This window comes from Sarcophilus harrisii, chromosome 4, assembly GCF_902635505.1.
Source record: "Sarcophilus harrisii chromosome 4, mSarHar1.11, whole genome shotgun sequence".
In the NCBI taxonomy this organism is placed as follows: Eukaryota; Metazoa; Chordata; class Mammalia; order Dasyuromorphia; family Dasyuridae; genus Sarcophilus; species Sarcophilus harrisii.
In genome coordinates, this window is record NC_045429.1 from 132,009,316 (window position 1) to 132,031,170 (window position 21,855).

At 36.3% G+C, this 21,855-nt stretch overlaps 1 protein-coding gene and 1 pseudogene across 4 annotated transcripts in view; one reads left to right on the forward strand and one right to left on the reverse strand.

Annotated features, from left to right (window-relative positions):
* FNDC1 (fibronectin type III domain containing 1) overlaps window positions 1-21,855 on the reverse strand; it is a 119,051-nt gene that overhangs the window by 32,597 nt on the left and 64,599 nt on the right. For 2 of the 4 annotated variants that reach the window (XM_023503317.2, XM_023503315.2), the window contains 9 exons: window positions 21,199-21,405; window positions 19,287-19,385; window positions 17,791-17,908; window positions 16,821-17,008; window positions 12,053-12,160; window positions 9,814-10,002; window positions 5,332-8,139; window positions 3,812-3,912; window positions 1,688-1,799 (listed from right to left, as the gene is read on the reverse strand). In XM_023503317.2, the coding sequence (XP_023359085.1) occupies window positions 1,688-1,799; window positions 3,812-3,912; window positions 5,332-8,139; window positions 9,814-10,002; window positions 12,053-12,160; window positions 16,821-17,008; window positions 17,791-17,908; window positions 19,287-19,385; window positions 21,199-21,405 (3,930 nt within the window). The remainder of the gene's footprint in view (window positions 1-1,687; window positions 1,800-3,811; window positions 3,913-5,331; window positions 8,140-9,813; window positions 10,003-12,052; window positions 12,161-16,820; window positions 17,009-17,790; window positions 17,909-19,286; window positions 19,386-21,198; window positions 21,406-21,855) is intronic. The other 2 variants (XM_031937545.1, XM_031937546.1) reach the window with 2 other exon arrangements.
* On the forward strand, window positions 12,654-16,191 carry LOC111720710 (annotated as a pseudogene).

The following is a 21,855-nucleotide window of genomic DNA, read 5'->3' on the forward strand; positions in this document are numbered from 1 at the left end:
TTTGACACATACAGTATTGACTATGACCTTTAGTGACCAACTCGATTTATTGTCCCTGGCAACTTTTTAGGACTGTCATCTGTAGAATAGCTGCTGAATTGAATTAGTAGAGGAGGTTTACTTACTGGGAGTAAGGACCAAATGGTGTGTGTGTGTGTGGGGGGGACAATCAGGTAATTCAAGACAATGAATAATATAATAATCACATCATATCATGACCTTTCAACAGTGTTTAGATTTTTTTTCTCAGTTGAAATTCTTTAAATTTTTCATAATCATGAATCAAGGGCTATACACTCCTTCAAAAAGGGGATACATCACACATCATAATTTAGAAAGTGTGCTATTTCTCAAGGGCATACTTATAATATTCTTAACAAATCAGATATTAGCTGCATATCAGCAACTATTCTTTTTCAGATTTCAGCAATTTAATAAATAACTTATGAAAATCATTGACTTTTCCTATACCAGGGTTCTATGATGAAGGGGTACCTTTCATTACTGCATGGTTCTGGAAAAGTAGTGGCAATAATTTATCAGCACATAGCAGAACTGCAAAGTTCAAGGGGAGTAAGTGAAAAGGGTAACTGTGAAGGTTCTGACTGAGGGATTTTGAATAAAGGAAAAAGTAAACAAGTGACAAATGGCCGTTAAATTGACATTGACTAAGAGGTTGAATTTTCCAAAAGAACAAAATCTTTTCCCTGGTGAGGCATAATATATAAATATCATAGGCACAAACACAATTTTTTAACATTGATGTTAACAAAACTCTAATATCATTATGCTGGCATGACTCTGAAAAATGCATTCCCCTCTACCCATGACACTACATCTCTAAACTGTAACCCTATTGTCTTTCCTGCTTAGAATTTGAGATATTTGAGATTAGGAATCGTGTTTTTGTCTTTCTTCATATATCTAGCTCTTTTCACAGTGCCTGGAACATAAATAAATTCTGTTGATGATGATATCATCCTTCATAAGGATGGACTAAAAATGGTCCAAAGAGTAAAGGGATCATTACTGAAGAGAATCTATCAGTTAAGTGGGATTTGCAGTTTTTAAGTTATAAGCTGAAAGGAATCTTTTCTTCACCTTTGTTATTGTTGTACCAGAGACTATATCAAGGCTATAGGTGGAGATGGTGGAACTATCAGAAGTTCTACTTCTGTGCCTTTTTTAAAGGAAAACCATTCTAAATCTGATTTCTATTACCCAATTTATGAATACAAACACATAAAGGAATCCCTAAGGAGAAAATTCCCCCTTTCAATTTCATACTCAAACCTGTCCTAACTATTAAGAATATAATTCTGTATTGAGAGATCAGAAAAGGATGTCAGTGGAGGTATCGCCAGGATACATAGGTGCCTACTCTACAGTTTATAACCCTACAGAATTGTGTAAAACTTCAAGAGATTGGCTTGCCCAGGCTCACATATCTCGTATGATTCATAGCTAGTATGCATCAAAATCAGAACTTGAACTCAGGTCTTCCTAACATTAAGGCAAGCTCTCTATCCACCACAGCAAGCTGATGGAAATAAGTCTTTAAAAAATGAAGATGGAACAGAAGCATTACACTTCTTAGTCCTCCTAATCTCTGCTCTCAAACATGCTAATCTCTTATTGAAGAATATCTTTAATGGAGATTTTTAAAAATGGGTTCAGTCTCACTTACCCACAATTGTCCTACCATCACCTCCTATTTTAACCCGGAGAGGATTTCCATGAGAGTCCTGAAGGTATCTTCCTTCTGAGTTTAATACCAACCCTCGATCAAGATCCACAACCTATTAACCAGCAAAGTGAAAAAGAAAGTTTTGGTCCTACTTTAATTTTTATATATTGATTGAAGAGATTTAGATGAGAGGCTCTCATGAAAGGAAGACCAAATATAAACAAACAAGAATCTTCCTATTTCTAGTGTTCATGATTTTTTTTGAAAATTAGGGAAAAGATATTCATCTTTTATATTTTGCACTTTTAACTTTAAACTTAAAGAAAGATATTTTCTATCATATTTTACATTTTAATTGTGTATCTGCATATTGTGTATACATTTCTGAAAATACTAGCAATTACTAAAATAATTTTTATCCACATATTTCCATTCCCTGAACTACTATAAGCATTTTATAGTCTAATATATAAGGAATAAAATATATTTTTAATATAAGGAGCAAGAAGTACTATCATTATATTACTAATAATTTTTAATATAAAGAATAAAATATATCATCATTACAATATTAATAATTTGTTACTAAGCCTCATTTTCTTTTTGCAAAACATTTTCATAACTTAATCTTTGGGATTCTTTGCCATTTCAGTTTTCTTTAACTTTAATTTTTCATAGATTCCCACATTCTTACACTCCAAACATAGAAAAAAAGCACTCATTCTTTGGACAAACAAGATTGACATTCTCTTCAATAAGTAGATTATGCTTGGTTTTATCAATTAATCAGTAAACAAGTAATTGTTTTGAGAAGCTACAATAGTTGTTGTATTGATAATTAAATTAAGATTTACTTATGTTAATTCTGTTTTGGAATATACCATATTTCCAAATAAAAATAGTCTATATATAAGTGTAATATTTTAATCTATTCACTTTTCACAAATTTTCAAGAGTTCGTATCTTACAAATTATAAGATTTATTTTCATATTATCTGTACATGAAACACTTCTAAAGATCTTTATTTTTTAAGCTGGGAATCTTGTTGTAATCATGGAGTCTTCCTAATTCCTGATTTTTTGAGCTTTTGAGAGATAATAAAACTCCTAAACCTACATTCAGGGCTTTTCATAACCTTCCTTCAATCTATCTAACCTTCTCTCTTATTGGTCTCCTTCATATAACTTACCTTCTGGCCAAACTTGTCTATTTTCTATCAACTACTCTCACTATTCCCATTCCTATCCCCATATCTTTGCTTGAGGTGGCACTCCTGGTACCATATTCTTTAGCTATAACATCCTCTCCCTTAGAAGGAATAACTCTTTCCCCTTCATCTCCTTCTGGAAAAGATAATACCTCTTCCAAGAAGTTTTCCATTACTACAGATAAAAACGAATTCTCCTCAATGAAGGAGAATTTCTCATGGAGCTTTAGCTCTCCTTTGATACTGTCACATTCTATCCTGTATCATACTAATTTGTGAACTAGTCATATGCTCTCACTACTCCCACAAGAATGTAAGCTCCTTACGGAAAGAGACCATATAGTTTTTTCTCTTCATATTGCAAACAGCTTATGCAAAGGTAAGGGGGAAAAAGTTAGGGAATTTCATTGGTAAAGGAAATTCTTAGGGAAAAGTTTCCTTCTACAAAAGCAAATCATCAGCTTCTCTATAAGTAATAGCCTTAGAGAATTGCTTAGAGCATAGAAAGGTTATATGACAGGTCACACAACTAGTTGGACTTCAACCCAAGTCTTCTTGATTTTGAATCCAGCTTTCTATCCACGACAGTACACTGTCTCTCCTACTGAACCTATAACTTAAGATTGTTACTTTTTTTTAGTGAGGTATTCTTTTTTCACAATTGTAGTTTATCATAGACCTAAACCAGTGAAAACAATCCTGGTTTAAACATCAAGCAATCAATAATGCACATCAATTGTTTCTAGCTACAGAATGATTATCAGGAAAGCCAAAAAGAGATTTAATGAAAAATGCTCATTCATCTTGGCTACATCAGAATAAGGAGGAGTATTGTATCTATTTTTCCACAAAACTACCATTTCATTTCCTTCAATAGCATCAAAACATCTATTATTTGTAAAGAAGTTTACCCTACCCACTTTGTTCCTTGAGGGCCATTGATAATTCTCTGTCCACTTAGTTGTCCATTACTACCCGGAAGTACTTTCCCATCTACATTTGGTCTGCCATTATTACCTATGCAGTACAAGAGAATAACAGAACTGAATAAAGTCAATAGGTCAAGAAAGTTTGTTTTATATCAAAATTTTAAAGAAATACTTCACAATATACAGAAAAACAACCAGGGTTTGAAACCACTAGTTGAGATATCAGGTTGAAAATGTCTTAAGCTGGTACTTATACATTTTCATCTAAAGCGTGAATATGTTTAAAAAGTATTAAAAGCACAATAATGGCTTGATTATTCTACATCATTGGAGAAGCAGGTGTTCTATGTAAATTAATTTTCCACATAATTAAATTAACATTTTTAGTAAACATGGAATATTTTATTATAACAGAATTTATTGAACATATAAATATTTTAGTCTTTTAAAATTATAAGGTTATCATTAAGAATTATTGTATAATATTACAATAGTTGTCTTATACAGTAGATATAGAATAAGATAATATATAGAAATTAAGGGTAGATATGGGAGGCAATATAATTGTAAATGGCTCCCATATTACTTAGCTTTAAAAGCTATTCTTCTATCCCTTTTCCTGTGGTTTGGCCTAGACAGCATTTCGCATTTGCCAAAAACTTTAAAATGTTTGTTGAATTGCAATGGATTGACTTGACAACAATTACTACTTCTAACCAGCTGCTTAATTTTACACTGAAGATCTAAGCAGTTAGTTTCCCCTTTCCTGTTGAGGTATAAATACATGAGTTTCTTAACAAGTATATGTAGTTTAGAAGGTTTTATCCTTCCATTTAATTTATATTTCTCTTTTCTGGATGGTTGAGGTTGTCTTAAATCCACTAGATTTATTAATGTATGCAGTATTATTATGTTAATGTATGCAGTTACATTGTATTCAGCTGATGTTGCTAATTGGCAAAAACTGTGTCTTCTGTTCATTTATTCAGTGACAATGTACTGAATGTCTTCTATAATCAGGTCACTTACTATGCTAGCTGCTACCTAAAGAAACACATGCAAACTTAAGGCAGAAGAAAAACTCCTGTTTCATATTGAGATGATGTAGATACTAGTGCACAAAAGACCAAATTCTATCCTCTAGTTTTTTCTTGAACACATATGTTTATAATGCTTCTTTGTTATATGAGTCTTTAGTATATATTTTGTGAATGTACTATGAGAGCTAAAACACAACCCAAAAATATCCAAAGCATCTGAACTTTTCCTAGCTCATATTCAGATGTCTTGCAGCTCAAGCATATCTAAATACTTTGAATAGGCTGACCTTGTAAAAGAGTAAAAAAAATTTTGTCAAACTCAGGAGCTAGAATTTGATGGTATCATTGGATACAACTTACAGGACTGAGAATATAAGTTCTGTCCCTGCAAGAGCTATAACACATGTCATTTATGAAAGTATCTTATGAAGAGAAAAATTTACCAAAGATTTGAAAGAACAAATTACCTGGTCTGTAAGGAGGTCTCGCAGGGTATCTTGAAGGTGGGTTCCGTAATCTTGAGTTTAGCATTCGCTGACGCAGTGAAAGCATGGGTGTGGTGGAAGAATAAGTAAGTGGGGCATGAGTGGTAGTATACAAAGGTGTACTGCTGATGAGACCCTGGGTATTACGGGAGCGTGGAAGAAATTTAGAAGGGGCATTAGGGATTTGTGAGGTTCTTGAAGGACTGCCTAATGGTGGAGAAATGGGACGTTTTAAAGGAGCAGAGTCCTCTTCTTCATTAGATCTTACTCTAGAACTTACAGACTTATCCTTATCAATGTTTCTATTTATGTATTTACCACCAGAGGAAGGAGGCCACTTTGAAACTGAAGAAGAAATAGAATCTTCCTGTTTGTCTCTTCTTGCATATTCTCTATCGTCATCTTCATCATCATCATTTGAGACTGACTGATGAGACTTTGGTGAAGATGACAGAGGATTTTTAGAAGGAGGCTCTATTTTTGATGGTGTGGATTGGTAGAGACTATCCTTTTTCTCCACCCCGGATACTGTTCTGCCAGGAACTCGAGCACGGGAATGAAAAAAAGATAATGTGGATTTTGCATGTTCTCTGGAGCTACTGAACCTGCCAGCTGGCAAAGATGAACTTGAACCTCTGGAAGAAGATGAAGAGGTATGCCTGCTTTGGGGTTTTTCATCAGCATTTCCAGACTGAGTCCCTATTTGTTGCTGTTTGGAAAGAGATGAGGTAGGAGATAATTCATCTTTGTGATGGGTAGATTGTGTATTTATCTTGACATCTTGGTCTTCCAATTCTGTGCTGTAATTTAAGCTATCATCATATCTATTTTCTGATTCCTGATGGCTCTGTCGAGAGACTTGGGGTGAGACCTGTCCTCTAGAGTTGGCAGAAAGGGTAGATTGACCAGCTCTTGTTTTAAAGGAAGGGCGAGAATTGGAATGGACATCTTGTGAAGGGGAATAAGAATTTCTTGGTATGGAAAGCAATTGTTTTGATTTTGATAATGGATTTTCCACTTCCTTACCCTGATGGGCATGAAGTTGATGTTTAGAAGTAGAAACATGTGAAGACGGATGTCTTTCTGAAGAAACTGCTGCAGACCTTGAGTCCTGAACATTCATTACCCTTGTGGGTACACTGGATCCTGATTGGTGTTGAGATCTTGTAGAGGGCCTTACTCTAGCACGAACCCCCTCTATTCCTGTGTTTCGATGACCATCCTGCGTATGTAGTTTATTGGAAAAGGATGGTGAATTGCCCTGAGAATGTGATTCAGTTAAGGATGACTGAGAAGTCAATGGAGAATTTGCATTTTCTGTTAGGGGCATTTTTCGGTGGACACTTGATACTCTCTGGGGGATTCTTCTCATATGATCTGGATTAGATGAAACGGGCTGCCTTGAAGAAGAAGAAGACAGATAATCATTTACAATAGTAGAAGGAAGTGGTCTTTCTTCATCATCTTCTTCCCTTTCTTTCTCATCTCTATCAACATCTGAACCAATTCTAGGATCAGAAATATGATGAGAATGAACCCTAGATGATGTTGTGGATTGAGGGGAGCTAGAAGGTTGTGATCGGATTCCTTGACTACCAATAACTCTGTTAGGATATCGACTGCTGGGAGAAAATGGCCTACGTCTGGGAAAATTTAAGTTCCCAGAGATAGGCTGACCTGCTGCCAACCTGGAGCGAAAGGTAGGAGAAGTAGAATCTGTCTGCCTCTTTTTATCTCCTACATCATAGTCTTCATTGCCATCATCATCTGAACCATTCCTTTCATCAGGTGTCTGCTTCATTGAGGAAAGATGTGAATGGCTGGGACTATGACGGGCTGTGGATTGGGAAGGCATTGCAGAGTTAATGGCTCTTGCCTCCTGATCATTTTTCAGCACCCGAGGATGAGATCCAGAGTGAAATCTGGTTGGTAGTGCCCTTGGAGTTCCCCCATGGGAAGAAGTTCTTGTTGCTGGCACTAGAAAACTTGATTTTTCCTCCCAATTTTCTGATGGAGCATTTGTGTGAGCAGGCAAATGTGATTTCCTTTCACCATGTATAAGACTCTTCTCCTGATTTGTGACAGATTCTTGATTTGATGGTACAGTCAACCGAGAACGCTCTGCAGTTTTCGAAACTGGCTTCCCAGACAAAGGGTATTTTGAGTGTAGGGGGTCTTTAATGTGTCTTTCATTCTTATCATCATTATCAACAACTGGATCATTATTAATGTTTTCATGAGATGGGTTAACGGAGGTGACTCTAGAAGAAGGATAATGAGAATTATGTATTCTCGAATCATGGGAAGATGAGGATGATGGAGATGTGGAAGCAGACTGTGAATCCTGAGAGGAAGATGAAGAATCATGTGAATCTGTGTTTGTCTTCTGGGGTAACGTGGGAATACGAGTTCTCACTGGAGTCCTTCCAGGCCCCAAGACAGAATGAAAGGATCTACTTGGTAATGATGGCCGGACATTTCTTCTGTTATCTTGGACCTTAGACTGTGATGTTGGTTGGTTATCTAAGTCATCATCAGTGACTTCTGTTGACTGGAGATCAGAGCCTATTTCAGTTCTCTTTTTAGGGGGTAGCTGGGGTTTATTGAGGACCTCACTATTACTCAAAAGTTTATTCTTTAAATCAGGAGTTTTTACATCTCTCCCCTTGGGAGAAAGAGATGAATGAATGTGTTTAGAAGAAGGGACTTTTTGTGAAGGCTCAGGCTTTTTAGGATCCAATTTGTCTTTTATATTCATTCTCTGATGAGTATTTGGTTCACTGGTGACAGCTGCAACAGAGTTGGAAAGAAAATTAACCACAGCTATGAGGCGGTAAATGATCACTTATAACAGCATGGAACAAAGAAAATAATCAATCATTAAAAAAATGCCAAGTGATCTATGAGAATAACAAAAATAACTATTTTCTGGTCACAATAACCAAAAGGGAAAGATATGCTTCCCTTTGTGCAAGAGAGATGATTCTGAAGAGAAAAAAAACCAGTAATTGGAATTTCTATAAACTGAATCGTTTTAAACATCTTAAAATAATTTTACTTCTTTATATTTGGTAAAAATATTAAAAGTAATCCTAAGTTGAAACCTTTACTCAAGCAAAAGATCTGTTGGTAATATGAGTAATCAACTCCAAATCATCTGCTTTGTAAGTTAAAATTTTGTATAGTAGTTTTAATTAAAATAGGCTACCCTAATATAATTTTCAATGTGTCCTAAATGAGATGGAATACTATGTCACAGGCATTAAGAAGTCCTGGATTCAAATCCTGGCTCTTTCATTTATGAACGATATGGCCATAGACAAAGTATCTAATCTCCATATGTCTTCTGCAGTTCCATTAGATTTATTTAAAAAGTCACCATTGAGTTGCATTGGTAAAAAAAAAAGTTTCCAAAATTTTAGTTTTACACATAGACAAAATCACATAGCTTCTTCCCTTAGTTGCATATAAATGAGCTGGAATAACTTTTAATATATATTGAGATAAGAATAATCTTGATGCTGAATTATGAAGTGGAGTACATAATTTGCATGGTGTACTTTCAAAGTCATCAAAAGGTCTTCCTATTCCCTTTCCTCTCTAATGCCTGAACATTCTTTCAAAAGGACGAAACCTTCATTTCCCAATTAGAAAAATGGCTTGGGATATAGCAAAACCTTAGGAGCCCTAAAAGAATAATATCAGAGCCTTTTTAAAGAATAAGCTTTAACAGAGGATGCCTAAAAGTAAGTTGGTGTTGTGGATAAAAAGCATAGAAATGGAAGACTGGGAGATCCAAAGACATTTAACTTTCTTCAAAATATAACTTAAGAATAGACCTGAATATGTTTATGTCTGGCTGGTCTAAATAGCACACAGTGAGATAAAGCATTATTAATTACCTAGTTAATCTAGGTGTGGGTGGCCAAATAAGACAATTCACAGTTATATACACAGGAGAAAAAAAGAGCATATTTTGGGACCTGAGTTAACTTGACTAACTGTCAAGATTGATTGGATAAACTGGTTCACTGCCAATTCTTCCCTTCACATTTTTTGTTCAGACATAGTTCAAGGATATACATTACAAAATAAACTTAAAACTAGTGTTTTGGTTAAAAGGGAACAAAATAAGCATAGCAACAGCAAATATTTGATCCATATTTGACATCTAAATTTTTCATTTCCTTTTTATTTTCAATATAAAATTAGAGAATGGCATCAGTTAAATTGTAATTAATGATATCTTGCAGGGAGAATTCAATGCAACCTGCTGAGGAAAAACTCATTTTTAAAGGGATCACTATTTAAGATTTTCTCCTTTTAGAAATTTCAATGCAAATTGGTGATAAAATCTATAAATTCATCAGCACTATTATCTAAAGTAACACGAGACAAACAGCCAGAATGATATGTGAGAGACAAGAACACACAGTGAGAGAGCAATGAATACAAGATGCTTACTTGTTGGCATAGCGACAATGAAGGCTTTAGACTGAGGACCCTGTCCTCTCCTGTTTGCGGCCCGGATTTTGAAAAGATAGCGTTCCCCAGGCTGCAGACCATCCACTATGGCAGAAGTAGTCTCTCCAGGATAGGTGAGGGACTTTGCTCCAAATGGTTTGAGAGCCGGGGCGTATGAAAGAATGTATTCTGAAATGATTTGGCAGACGGTTGGAAGGAGGAAACTGAAAACAGTCCTGTGTCCAGCAGACAGACTGTATGGGTAGGATGAATTAGAACGTGCATTACTAAAATTAAAACACTAGCGATGCACGTCAAGTCAACAGCCGGAATACAAAGACATGAGAAAAGCTGAACTACCATTCATTCAGACTACCAGACAGGATATGTAGTTAATTATCTAGCAGTTTTATATTTTAAGTAAATTAAGCATATGGAATCCAAGAGGCAAATCTTAATATTTGCCAAAAAACATTTACAGTTCTTTTCCTTATTGCCTATTACCTCATAATTTGCTGTGATGGAAAAAAATCAAGTGAGAAATAGCAACTGGAAATTGAGTCTAATTAGTTAGTGACAGTTTTTAAATATTTTTGCTTATTAAACTGTGATTATTTTATGTTAGTGCTTTAGTTACCAAGTTGCTGATTAAATCTAGATAAATTCCAGATTTAGAAACCATTTATATATGGTGGCATTTGTAACATTTTAAATCAAGCTATGTAATGATAATATTACTTCAATAACATTCAAAAGGTGGGATGAACCACTAAATATTATTTCTAATATTTCAGTTTTATGAAGGGTACTTCAACCCTGTAATACTATTTTGATGCTAATATTCTGAAAATAAATATAATATTTAATAGTGATGAAATAAAATGCCTTTGCCAAAGAAATGATTAAGTAGTGCAATGTGTCCTAAAATATATCATTCTTTTCAATACAAACAAAAATTCAAGTTTATTTTTCTCTCAATGCAATTGGTGGTTTCTACTTTGTAAAACATAATTTGTGGTGGTCAAAAGTTAAAAAAAATGGAGAAATCCATTATTCAAAGCCACATTGGTAAATTATAGACATAGGACTCTACTCTGTTGAATGAGAAACAAGGAAAGACTCCAATCACTTGCAAGATCTCCTAATATCTAGTAAAACTTCCTTTACATGGCAAATGCAAGTGTTACTATGAATTTCAGATTTTGAAACTTTAAAAAAAAGTATAATAAGAATGCCAGTCTAGGGATGGATGAGAAATGTGAATAGAGAGAAGCTATTCAGTCAAATTCTTTTACTGTAGGAATTTAGTGGCAACTGTGCTTACTGACGATGTACTTAACTGGCTACTCCCCAGAAATTCCTTCCAGCCTTTAGACTGGAACCAGAGTGAATAAAATGAAAAACCATATAACAGGAGAGACAAAACACTGAACAAAAGTAGTAAATACTCTCCAAATAGAGAAAATCTGGGTAATTTTGATGGCTTCTTAAATGAAATCTTTTCTGTCCATAACAATAAGGAACCATCTGCTCTATATAACTAACATGCAGTTAGCCCCCACACAAATAGCATATGTGTACAGGCATATATATGTGCATATGTGTATATATGCATATCTTTGTATATAACCATATAGATCATAAAGGGCAAGATTTGCTTACTACATTCTCAGAAAATCTTTTGAAGAATTGACAAACAGAATAGTTAATTCTATTTGTATGTTTTAAATCAAATTATATTTCAAAATGATATTTTGTCACTACGAGACTTGGACAAAAAGATTATTAATCCATTATCACTGGCATTCTCACATACTTTCCTAATTAGTTAAGAATATCTGTGGTAAACGCTGGGTTTTTTAGTCCCTCTGTGGTACAATGAATAGATCATACATACACAACACTTTAAACTTTAGGATATTGTTCAGATAGATTAAGAGGACAATGCCACAAACATGAAATTAAGACATGAAGGATAACACAAGAAGCTAGATATTGGGGAAAATGGACAAAACTAATTTTGGGACACAGTCATTTTCATTTCCTAAAAAATAATTGTATTAAATGTCCTTCTTTCTTCTCAAGATTACCCTCAGCTGCTCTCAAGTAGCCATGTTACTTTCCTAGATGCTTTTCAGATAATGTGAATAGCCAGCATTGATCAATCACCTGGCACTTCAGGTGTACAGCATAGGTCACTTCCACTTCCTCATGCATTTTTATACAATTAACTTCCTACCTTTCACTCTTCCCTCTGTCTCTGGAAGTGCTTCCCAAGAAGCAGTGACAGCTGTTTGTTTGCCTTTTACAGGACGGACATCCAAGTTTTCAGGTGCTGTGGTAGGAGCTATAAAAGAACAAATTATTGACAAAGGCAATTATATCGAGAAAATGACTATTAAATATATCCTGATACTGTTGTTATGGGTGGTGGTGGGATGGAGCGGTAGTACTATAGGGTCTAAAAAGGCAAATGACACATGCTGACAGCTCTTGGTAGACAAACATCATTCAAACAGATGCCATTGTGATTGTGCTTGTAGGGAGCAAGTTCATGACAGATACTTATGTAATATAGCAATTTCTATTACTGCTGTCACTGACTATGAAGTAGATAAAATATGAATTAAAAATAATCTGGTTAATAGTTTTAGAGATTCAATTTACCAAATATTTATTGAGTAATATTAAGGGCCAGCATTTATGTGATACTTTAAAGTTTGCAAAGTACTCTACAGATATTATTTAGTTTTATTCTCATAACAACCTGGGAGACAGGTGCTATTATTATCCCCATTTTACAACTGAGGAAACTTAGGCAAACAAAGGTTAAGTGCTTTGCCCAGGGTCACATACTGAGTGTTAGAGACTGGATTTGAACTCTTTTTATTCAGGCTCCAGGATTAGCATTTATTGCACAAGTGTCACATAGTGAGTAAATAACTGAAGCTGCATTTAAATTCAGGTTATCCTGATTTCAAATGCAGCATTCTATGTGCTCACCCATATGCAGCTTGAAAGTATACTATATGTTTAAAATACATAGGACTTAAAATACTAAATCTTATGATCAATGTAAAGACAAGTAAGAAATAGTTTTTGACCTCAAGGAATTCACAATCTAATTGCATATACAAGGAGCATGAGGAAAACCAAGTATTTCCATAGTTGTTGTACAAAACAGAATATGATAAATGTTATGATGGCAGAAAAAACAACATGCATCAGGAATACAGAAAAGAGATCACTTCTAGCTTAAAAAAGAGGAGGTCCTAATAAAGGTAGTATTTGAGATGGTCCTTAAAGGAAGGAAAGAATAGCAAAAGATTCCATCTCCTCATGAAGGTGAAAGGATGTTCTAGGTGGTGGTATTAGGATGAACAATGGTGTCAAGTTTGGAAAGTACAATGTATGGAATGTTTATGGAGTTATCAATGATCCAATTTGGTGGGGAAAATAGTATTTCAGAAGAGTAATGGAAAATAAGAAAGTGTTGGCTTTAATTTCTTAGATAACAGGATTTTAGACTCAAAAGTAAGAGGAAACTTAAGAGTTCATCATGTCCATTCTCCTCATTTTACAGATGAGGAAAAGGAGGACTAGATGGATGAAATATCAATCAATTAAGTCTTTCTGGATCCAAGTCAAGTATTTGATCCATTAGACCATTTCAGCTAGAGTTTTAAAAAGAATACTCCAACAGGGGTTGTGGAGACACCGCAAGCCCAGTCCCAGCGAGGAGGCTGTGCCAGTGACCACCATGACAGCGGAGTCAGTCCTGGAAGTAGTGGAGAGGCTTCAGTCAAGACTGGCCAGGGATCCCAAACTGAAGAAGCTACTAAAACATCTGAAGAAACCCTCAGACTTACCTATCACTGTGGACATTCTGGCGGAAACAGGTGTTGGGAAAACAGTGAATGGCTGGTGGAAACATGAGCAAGTAGGAGGCTTTGCCAAAGATTTAGTGGCCCGATGGAAGAAGTTAGTCCCTGTTGCTTAGGAGGTTGAAAGGAATATTGAGCCTGAGGAGCAAATGCTTGAGAGAAGTAGCTCTAGAAAACATCCCCGAGATGTTTTTCCCAAGGAGGAGGAAATGGAGGAGGAATATCAGGAAAGCTGGAAGGACTCTTGTAGCCAGTCATACTGACTCCCAGGAGAAAAAGCATGGAAAACTTTCAGAGTTTGGTAGAGTGCCCAAGGCCTCACACAGTAGTAAGACAAGAGAAGAGAGAAGGCCATGGAAGAAAACCTCCTCATTGTACACATACGATCAGGAACCATTCAACAGAAGTCATGTTCACTCACCTCAGCCTTCCACAAGCCCTTAGCAATTATCCATGATCAACTCCCTGAAGAGGAGGAGGAGCAGCTGATACCACATCAGAAGGCTGGCAAAAGCCATAGATAGTCATGCCTTTCAGGACCAAGGCTAAAATAGCCAAGAGAGATACGTAGGTGAACCCCGGGACAAAGGCCTTGTGAGTCAGAGCAAAAAGCACAAGACTTCCCAGAAAGAAAAGCATCGCTTGGATAAAAGAGAGGAAAAGAACTTTAGTTTGGGTTGAGGCAAAGTGTCTAAGGCTGTTTCTCGAGAAGAGGGCCAAAGTATCCCTCAGGAACCAGTACTAAGGAGAAGCAGACATTGTCTAGTGCTGCCAAGAAAGAGAGGGACAAAGAAAGCGTCAGTAGCAAGAAGTTTTTACCTCCCTTGGAGGTGGCTTCTGTCAACCATATGAAAAAAACAAAGCACAAGGATGCACAGAAATCCAAATTGGAAAAGACCAAGCTTAGTGTGGACAGCTTTGATGTAGGAAAGTGGGAGGGAGAATTTTCTCCCAAGCCAAAAGAGAAAGGGGTGTCTAATAGCTTAAAGGAAAATTCAAAGCCCTTAACTCAGACAGAAAACCATCGAGTCACTTTTCAGGGGCTTGAGAGACAGATATGGATGATGTCTATGAATAGCCCACCACGTCTTTTGAATCATACCCCAGCTACGACCAGCCCCAGAGGGGAAAAAAAAGGTTGTTAAAACTACAAGTGGGATTCGTGCAGAGAAAAGTCACAATAAGCAGAATGGTTTCAAAGCTGATCATAAAAACTCTAATAATATCATTCAGAAACTCCCTAAGATGAGTGAGAGCAAGGCAGAAAAGCAACTTTCTGGAGCCAGCTCTGCCAAACTAAAAACAGTCTCCATTGATGTGATGCCAACATTACCGGACATCCCCTTGCCTACCATTTAGGCCATTTATCACCCACTTCCTTCTCTTAAACTGATTCCCTCCTTTTAGCCAAAGAGGAAAGAACCCTCACCCCATGAAGAAGAGGAAGCTGGATTTACTGGATGTAGGATGAATTCAAAAATGCAAGTCTATTCTGATTCCAAGTGTGCCTACCTATCGAAGATGATGTCCATGCACCAGCAGTGCACTGGAGTCCTCAATAATAGCATAGACTCAATTTATGAAGTTGGGGGTATTCCCTATTCTGTACTTGAACCAGTTTTGGAAAGATGTACTCCTGAGCAACCCTATGGAATTGAGGAGTGCAGCCATGTGTTACACGAAGAGACTGATCAGCTGAGGAAAATTCACTGCCATAGGGACTTTAAGAGAGAGAGACCAGAAGAATTTGGGTCTTGGAGGGAGGTGAGTCTTCAGCTCCGGGATGCTCGGGAGCAGGGACTGCTCCTCTTAGCTGAGAACATTCGATCAGCTCATGCCAACAAACCCAAAGGCCGACAAGCAAAGATGGCCTTTGTCAACTCTGTGGCCAAGTCGCCTCTGATGTCAGGAGACAGCAGGAGAAATGTGGGACTGGAGGAGCGGCTGTTCCCAAAAAGATCAAGGTCAAACCCACCCCCTACACCTCCAGCAATAGCTACATCTGCAGCAGGGGGTGCAGCAGCGCCAAGGAAGGGCAGCCCTACAACGGCCCCTGCAGTCAGAAGCACGGTGTCATACAACCCCAGGAAACCACCCATAAAAAAAAATTGCCCCAATGATGGCCACAATGATCAAGCGTTCAAGAACAGATTCTCCCGGAGATAAAACCTTCCCTGAAGAAGGGAGAGCAAGAAGAGGAAGGAGAAGAGGGAGAGTGAAGCTCACAGGAGTCTCTATTTGAAGCTCACATAGAGCCATTCGCTTTCACATGCATCTCCAAAACCTGCACAAGGATTGACAGAACTATTTCTTCAGGTGTAAACTACCTGCACACAGCCCCTGCCTCCCTTCCCAGAGAGCACTTGAGACTTTATGAGGAAAGATGTGAAGCCTTGCATCTCCTGAGGATTTTAAGGTCAATCAACCTTGTTAGCAAACCTCTTTGTAAACTATGAAAAATAGTTTTAATTAATAAATATTTCCCCAGATTGTATTTATTTAAAAAGAAAGAATATTAAAACACTCTAGAGAAGATTATGTATGAGCCAACTTTTGTACCTTTGGGAAGGCAGAAATTTTGCACAAAATATTGATACTCTCTAGACCTCAGTTGCCTTATCTATTAAATGAGGAGAGTGAATAACCTGATTTCTATGTTTCCTTCAATGTCTGATGCCATAATCTAAGATCTGTAATTGTAAAAATAAGCCACAAAATGTAGTGGCAGCTTGAGAACATGAATTCTCAGGATCAACCATAGGCTTTCATCGAGGGAGAGGATATTTTCCCTTTTGTAGTCACAATAATACACAAGTTATTTATGTATATTATGCAAGTGGTTTTTAATTGTCTCCATATGTTGAAAGAATAGCAGTTTAATACAAAAATTCAACACTAGGCCAAGCATGTGCCCAAGAAAATGGTCAATCAACAATTTTGTGTTTATATATGGAAACTTGACCAAAGAATTTAAAGCCAGCCTCTCTCAAAGGCGTGTCCTTTCTGATATATTGTTATGTTTGGACTCTAACAGCCTGGGTATCTTGGAACTATATTCTCTATAAATCCTACTGCAGGAGAATCTCCCTGATAGAAAATTCAAAGAATCCTTTAAATACAAACCAGATTCTGGCGTTCTTTGAAAGACTGAAGTGCTCCATTTGCCATCTCTTTCACCTTGTGAAATACGGACTGCAAACTCATACATGGTATCTGGAATCAAGTTCTCGATCAGAGTCCTTCTTGCAGAAACCTGCTTGTAATCCCATCTTGCCGATTCTCCTTTCTCTCGATAGCGCACAGTATACTGCCTGTTGATGAGAAACAGTTCAGTATTGGCATGCATTCAACAAAATTCTCTGGGAGTGAACATTTGCTGTCTTTCTCTTTCTCTGTTGACTTTACAGGCTGCATAGCCCTCTGCAAGGAAATCAAATAAGAAGAAAATCAATCCTTGGTTATAGTCATCAGCTTAGGAAACCAATTTAAATCCACGGTACAAATGCTGTAGATTTTAAGTCCAAGAGATATAGACCTGGCATTTTAGGGAAAAATTCTTCCCAAGGATTCTAAAGCTGCAGAATTAAGAAACATGATGCAAAGGGCAAATTCCTGCTGTCTACAGAAGAGGTGAGGCAGTAGTGGATAGAAAAGTAGGCACTGACTCCAGAATTGTGTCATATGGGAATCCATAGGGGAAAAAAACTAGATGGGCACTGATGTAAGTAGCAGATGGGAAAGCAGGCTTATCACCAGTTGGTGCACAAAATAAAAAAAATAAATTGCATGCCCCAAGAAGACACTTGGGCATTGGAAGCTTATGCTCTGAGAAGAAAAGGCATCTTCAGCCCCGTAGGGCTTAAACTTTACAATTTACTGGATTTCTTTTCCATGCAATCTTATCATGGCACCTCTGCAATAATCAAGTAGTTATAAATAAGAATTTAATATTCAGAAGAATGGTACTGAGCACCAATTAACAGAAAACCAGCTCTGGAAAGCAAGAGATCTGAAAACAGAGGGTTTGAGCAGTCTCTTTCATCACACTCAATGGCTGTCAATGAATAAAACCCAATAAAATAAGTGAGAATACCTAGATGCAACTGCCCTCTTCTGTTTTTCTAAGAGAGGATCCAGCCAGGCAACAAGAACTGACTGAGATGACATAACTCGAACACTTATGTCTTCAGGCTCTTCTAGCTCATCCTCCTCTGAAATGACAAAACAAAGCAATTATAGCAAAATCTAGGAATTCTCTGAAAAATCATTATTGAATACAGCCCATTGACTAATGTTGAGGAAAGGTGAAAAGGAAGGAAAGAAGGAAGAAAGGAAGAAAGCAAGGAAGGAAGAAAGGAAGGAAGGAAGGAAGGAAGGAAGGGAGGGAGAGCAGTCTTACATTTTAAGTGAGATTGAGTGAAAACTTAAACAATTATCTGTGCAATCAACGGAAAATATAAGCCAAAATAAATCTCTAGCTTGACAGTTATTGATTTTAATTTTTGAGTTAAAAGAGAAAATTATGAGAATTATTTTTTCCTTGAATAATAGCCCAGAAAAAAAGATGCATAATTTATTAGGTAGCATGGAATAGAGGATAGAAAACTGGCTTCTGATTTCAGGAAGCTCTAGGTTTAAGTCCTGCCTCTGATACATGCTAGATATGTGGCCATGGGCAACTAATTTAATATTTCAGTGTCCCAAGCAGCTCTCTAAACCTATAACTTGTAGAATGGTTGTTGACCTACATTAGAAGAGAGAGTTTACTCATGCATTCCCTACATGAAATCATGGGTTTATATCCCCCAAAAAGAGAAAAATTACCATCAGGAATAACTACAAATCAAAATACTGGTAAGGGAGGAGGGCTGACGAAAACTCTCCTAATATAAAGAATAAGTGACAGTTCTCAAATCTGGAGTGTCTGGGTTTGCCTGTGACTCAAAGTTGCAATTTGCTTTTCTTAAAACATTCTACAATAATTTTGTAAACAAATTTCAAACAAACACAGATGTGTGTGTGTGTGTGTGTGTGTGTATGTATATATATATATATATATATATATATATATATATATATATAGTCAAACACAGATATGGCTACTGGCCATGAGCCATTGCATGAGTCATTAATTGCTTTGCATACTTTAGTATGCTAACATTTTTCTATATACATATAGGTGATTACTAACAAAAGACCAAATGTATAGATCTTATCTCATTCAGTCATCTCTACACATCTGTTCATCAATCCTTCATATTGTTCAGAGTTGCTGTGACTATGAATCATTTCTGTGGAATCTGCAGTGAAACTTTAGTTAGAATAAGTATGTTGCAATTGACCTTATATATCATTTAATGATCCCTTCCTATTTGAGGCATGTAAGTGAACTGTATTTCAGAAATAGGGTCACCACCAAAACCAAGCCAACGTATGACTAAAAGGGAAATAAATACTAATTTTTTAAAAAGATGCCTAGGTTTCTCTGCATTTGACTTTTATTTATTAGGACACAACCATCTTATAAGCACCAAACCTATCACATGTAACAATCTGCAGATCAACCAAAAAGAACTTACAAAAACTTACCTTCAGTTTTTCTCTTTGTCAAAGCAGCCCTATATACAGGCTGGCTCTGTCCCTGAGAGTTCATAGACTGCAAGGAGACCACATACACCGACTCAGAGGCTACCAAGAAAACAAAAAGACATTTCTGCAACCCTTTTCCCATTGCAAATAGAAGGATTTGAAGGTCGAGTGAAGCTCTGTCTCTATTTGTGTAAGAAGTATCCTGTAGAAGCTAAGAAAGCAAGCTTCAAAGTCAGAAAGCTGTGGCTTCAAGTCCTACCTATGATATATTGACTGTCACTTTGGATAAGTCACGACCAGTCGGTGATCCAGGCAAATGTAAAAGGTTACAAGTTATAGAGAAGATATAGGTCTACACTGATAAAACTTTCCTCCCCTAGAAGTTCTCTATAGGAATAAAATCACAGATTCAGGCACTATCCTCTATTTATGTGGATATTCCCACTTGTAAAATGTAATCCTCTCAACTTTCTTTCTTCTATTTATTCTAGGATCAGATCATTATCTATTTTCATTGTGTGCCCAAGATCTATGAAAGAATAAAATAACATGGTGAATTTGCCAGTCCAACCAAATACAGATCAAGATCAGAATTGAACATAAGAAAGAGTAATCTTGCAATGGAGTGAAATACAAATCAAATAATGGAGATACAGGGGATTCAAGGACTAATTAGGAAATAATTTGGGTTTAATCTAGAGTGATGGTAATGGTAATGGTCAGAAAGAAACATATTGATAACTATCATAGAAGGTTTGACAAGATTAGACAAATGACTACTTGTGGGATATGAGGCAAAAAAGGAATTAGATAACACCATTGTTTCAACATAGAAACAAGTCAATAATGATACTATTAGGAAATGGGAGGAAAATTAGAAGCAGATTAGTGAAAACATGGTAAATGGTAAATACTACCTTTGGGCACTCTAACTCAGAGGGGCCACAAGACGTCCTGGCAAATATATCCAGTAAGTGATCAGAAATTAGAGTCTGGAGCTCAGAGATATCTGGAATTCATCTACATAGAAATTATAGTTGAAGCTGTGGAAGTAGATGAGAATGGTAATAGTAAAGTGGCTAGAGAGACAACAGAAGAAGCAGAAGAAGGCCATGTACAAAACCCTAATGAAAATCAGTATTCAGGGATCAGAAAGAAATACCAGATCAAAAAAAAAAGAAGGATTGGTTCCAGAAAGAGGAAGAAAATCAAGAAAGTGCGATACTGACAGAAATCAAAGAAGTGAATAACAAAAAGATGAATGGTGTCAAGTGCATTCAACATTTAGCACAGTTCCTGGCACACTGCAAGTGCCTACTAAATGTTTATTGATTGGCTGAAAGGCTATAAAGCAGAAGGGTAAACTAGAGAGAAGATCACTGAATCAGGAGATAGATCACTGGTGACCTCTGAGAGACAATTTTTCAGTCTAGTGTTGGGGTCAGAGATTAGAGGTAAGGACCTATAAAATAAATGAGTAGTAAGAATGTGAAAGTATCTTCTTTCTCTGGTAGACATTTGCCCTAATAAGGATAAAAATTAATTCCTAATAGAAAAGCATTTTGTGGTAAAGTGATTGTTATTTAAAAGAAAGAAAAATAAATATACATGAAATGAAAGGGAATTTATGAAACCGAAATATTTTTCTTGGATTTTATTTATTGTTGTCATTATTCTAAAAATGTGATAAAAATGTGTGTGGATGTGGGAAATGTGAGTAAATATAATATATAAAAATTAATTGGATAAGAAAAGAAAGATTTTATTATTCAGTATAATTTTAATGTTTAAAAGCATCTTTAGTTATTCCCATTACTGATTATTGCTTGAAATAAACCAGTTCCTGAATAATAGAAGAAAGATCATCAATCAATATTGATCAATTATATAGACATGCTATAACTATACTTACCTAGTTTTTTAATTTCATGTGCTCTTTCATCCCTTGTTAGAGGAACATAATTCATCTTCCTGCCACTTTCTCCATAGCCCAGGAGAAAACCTTGGGACCTACGTGGACTTTTTATGCCAGATGCACGTGGTGCTTTCCACTGAACAGAGAGTTTGTCATCTGAAGACCGGACTCGAACTCGCAAAGGTTTGTTTGGCACTTCCTTTTCTTAAAAAAGAGACAGAACATAAAAACATAGCATTGAGGTTTTGATAACACAGCAGTATGGTGTCTCTGCTTAGTCACAAAATTTGGAGCTATGTTTGCAGATAAACTCCCAGGAAACATCAAGGAAAAACATTTGACAAGAAGGATAAATAACACTCTCACTACCTTTCTCAGCATAAATGTCAAATAGAATAGAGTAAACAAAAATTTCTGCTAGAAATCATAGATATTCTAAAATATTTTCTACTTTGCGTCCTCTCCCTCCCCAAATTTGAACCCAATAAGGACAATACAGATTATTTGAGAAGAGTTAATGCTCAATGTACAGTACAGATCTACCATATATAGTACAATCCATTAGAAATCCAACCATACTTAGATATTGCTTGGTTTTTATTTTAATTATATTGGTCCACATCCTTGAGCTTCTGACCTTCCAGACGACACAAC